Source organism: Buceros rhinoceros, unplaced genomic scaffold, assembly GCF_000710305.1.
Source record: "Buceros rhinoceros silvestris isolate BGI_N320 unplaced genomic scaffold, ASM71030v1 scaffold17163, whole genome shotgun sequence".
Lineage (NCBI taxonomy): Eukaryota > Metazoa > Chordata > Aves > Bucerotiformes > Bucerotidae > Buceros > Buceros rhinoceros.
Genome location: NW_010405528.1, coordinates 1 through 2,855, shown reverse-complemented (window position 1 = coordinate 2,855; position 2,855 = coordinate 1). Strand labels below are relative to the sequence as shown.

Here is a 2,855-nt window from a genome sequence, read left to right as displayed (position 1 = left end):
CATTCCTGCAGCAACTATGACCTGATTATCCGGGATTCATTTTGCTCTGTGACATACTGCTTTTCCTGAGATCAGCTAAAGAAAGCAGGGGTTGTCTATGGGAAGGATGTTCTGAACACAACCCTTGTTCAACTTTATCATCATCCCAAGTGATGACTCTGGAGAAACACAACACAGACTTTCTGCTGTGGTATTCTTATTTCCTATCTCTGGTATCTCCCTAAACAACATGGAAAAGAGACTCAGCGTACTGATTATATACTAACAGGACTATCGGAAATTGCTTATCACTTACCCATCCTCTCAAAAGCAACTCTGAAGATGGGTGAGAAAGGGTTAACTGGACTAGCTGCAGCTGGCTTGTTAACCCACTTATTTTAAAGGAAGTGGGCCTCACAGGAAAAGGGCTAGGATTTAAATACAGGGTCTGGTTACAAGTAGATGGACTGCTTCGGAGTCTCTTAGAAAGGGAGAGAATGGACAATTACCTGCAGGAGTGTTTATAAGTTGATAGCAGGCAACAGAAATGAAAACCACAAAGAAAAAGTGCTGTGTTTATAAACAAACTAAAGATTGGCTGATTTACAGCAGAGCTTGAGTAAGTGCCTGCTCTCAGCAGTGCCTGAGAGCACCTTGGGCATTCTGATTTTACTGCACACAGCAACTGCATGAAGACAGGTAACTGTCTCATAGGTAATTTTTTTTCTGATATACTAATGCATAAAAGATTAATCATTCTTCTCTTACAGCTATGTCTTATCTGATCCTATAATACTTAGAGGTACAAACCCTGAGACCGACTTTTTTTCCCCCTATAGTAAACCAATCCCTTGTAATCTTAAGCAGAAGTGACAGTAACATGGTGGTACTTAGCAACATTTCTCTTGCCTCCTACCTTCATAGATACAATAAGAAACAAGTATTATGGTACGCTGCCCGGAACTCAGCTTGCTAATACTGATGCTAACGATTTTGTGCTAGCAGGAAATCCAGTCAATGTTTCTGCTCTTTTGAAAAACAAAGTTTTGTTAATAGACTGCTCAGAGAAATGGTAGAATACCTTGTACTGTAATAGAGGCATCTGTTTTCTCCTCACTTGGAGCTGTACTGGGGCCTGCCTCCTCTTTGTGATTTAATGTGGCTAAAAATTCATGGACAGCTTTTTCCACCTGAGGTCTGAATGTGTGGTTGATCTTTGGGTCCACAACCTGAGAAATAATTCTGTCAATTCCAGATTCCAACATTCCAGACCTGGAACAAAGTTACATGCATACTTAAATGACTTTTCAAGAACATGTTAATGAAACATGTTAATTTAGATGTCATGTAAACACTCTTATGAACTTCCAGTGAAGCATTAACATTTTCTGAGCATCATTGCAGCTACATATTTAGCCAGCTGCCTGTATTTCAACAGCTCACTCTGTGCCTTATGCACTAAGAAATAAAGCACTGGCAATACAAAGCAATCCAACTGCGTGGAATTAACACAACAAACAGCCTGTTCTTACGACCTTACTGGTGATGCCTACAAATGTTATCTAACTGTAAAAGCGACGCTTGTAGAAAAGAGTTAAGAAACCTCAAGTTATCAATTCCCACGGTATAAACCAGATGAATTATAGAAGGTACAAGGGACAAAGAAGTACTAGACCAGTCACTGTCACCCTAAGTTTTGTCTGACACAGCATAAACCAGATAGTACAAACCACATGAACTACAGAAGGCACAAGGGACAAACAAATACTAGACCAGTTATCACCACCTTAAGTTACTTTTTGTCCAATACTTTTGTGTGAGAACTCAAGCTTTGTATGAACACCCTTAGTCTTCAGTAAAATCAGGTAAATGGCAATAGACAGCTTTACATCTACGGGTTCTCTCTAGATCCTTGTAATCTTCTGTGGGATGTATACTGCTTCTTGACCTCATTGCTTCTTTAAAAAGAACAAAAAACCCCCAAACAATGATGACTTCCCTCCCTCCAATCAAAATAGCTCCTCAGTGCAAGTTATTGTCGGTACCGCTACAGCATAAATGATTACGTTTGTTCCCAAATCCCTTGTTTGACCCAATTTAGTGACCAAACTCATGCTACTTTGGAGAGATTTCCTAACGTTTCTTATAACGCAAAGTTCTGAGAGGAAAAACTAGAGGAACCCTCATGAAATAATACATCAGGTAAGTGTTTGATATGATTTTGATCCAACAGCAGTTCTGAAAAACCTCTTCTCTCTCTCTGGCTGGATTTACACCCTAGTTTTTGCTTTCTGAATTTAGCTTTGTACTCTGCAGAGCTTAATTCATCAAATCCATTTAATTTTCCGTAGCTACATGAGCTGTCACTTACTTGAGAACCTGCTGCCTAATGTTATTTCTCAGCTGGTTCTTGTTGAGATGAGGACTCCAGGTATGAGTTGCCAAATGATTGGAAACAAAATTGTCAACGCGCTGTCTCAAATTCTGGTAGGCGGGCTACAAAGCAACAACAGAGAGGTTGGACAGGAGGCGTTTGATAAGCAACGTGTGCCCACTTTTGATTCGCAGCTGGTTCTTGTTGAGATGAGGACTCCATGTATGAGTTTCCAAATGATTGGAAACAAAATTGTCAACGCGCTGTCTCAAATTCTGGTAGGCGGGCTACAAAGCAACAACAGAGAGGTTGGACAGGAGGCGTTTGATAAGCAGTTACCCTCCCCGGAGGACTGGCTGGAAGAGCTGGAAGCCCCGTTGGACCCCCACAGTCCAGTGAAGGTGCAGCCGGTCCCGCTCCTTTGCGGCGATCACGGCGTGTTAAACACGGCCATATCGCTAGAAACACTCCACGACCCCAAGCACGCTTGTACCGCCGGTCA

At 41.6% G+C, this 2,855-nt stretch overlaps 1 protein-coding gene across 1 annotated transcript in view; it reads right to left on the bottom strand.

Annotated features, from left to right (window-relative positions):
- The window catches only part of LOC104491366 (biorientation of chromosomes in cell division protein 1-like 1), a gene marked incomplete at both ends in the record, with an annotated part of 5,463 nt that extends 2,988 nt beyond the window's left edge, over nucleotides 1-2,475 (bottom strand). The window contains 2 exons of the mRNA XM_010133776.1: nucleotides 1,052-1,251; nucleotides 2,351-2,475. Of these exons, the coding sequence (XP_010132078.1) occupies nucleotides 1,052-1,251; nucleotides 2,351-2,475 (325 nt within the window). The remainder of the gene's footprint in view (nucleotides 1-1,051; nucleotides 1,252-2,350) is intronic.
- Between the last annotated feature and the right edge of the window lie 380 nt (nucleotides 2,476-2,855).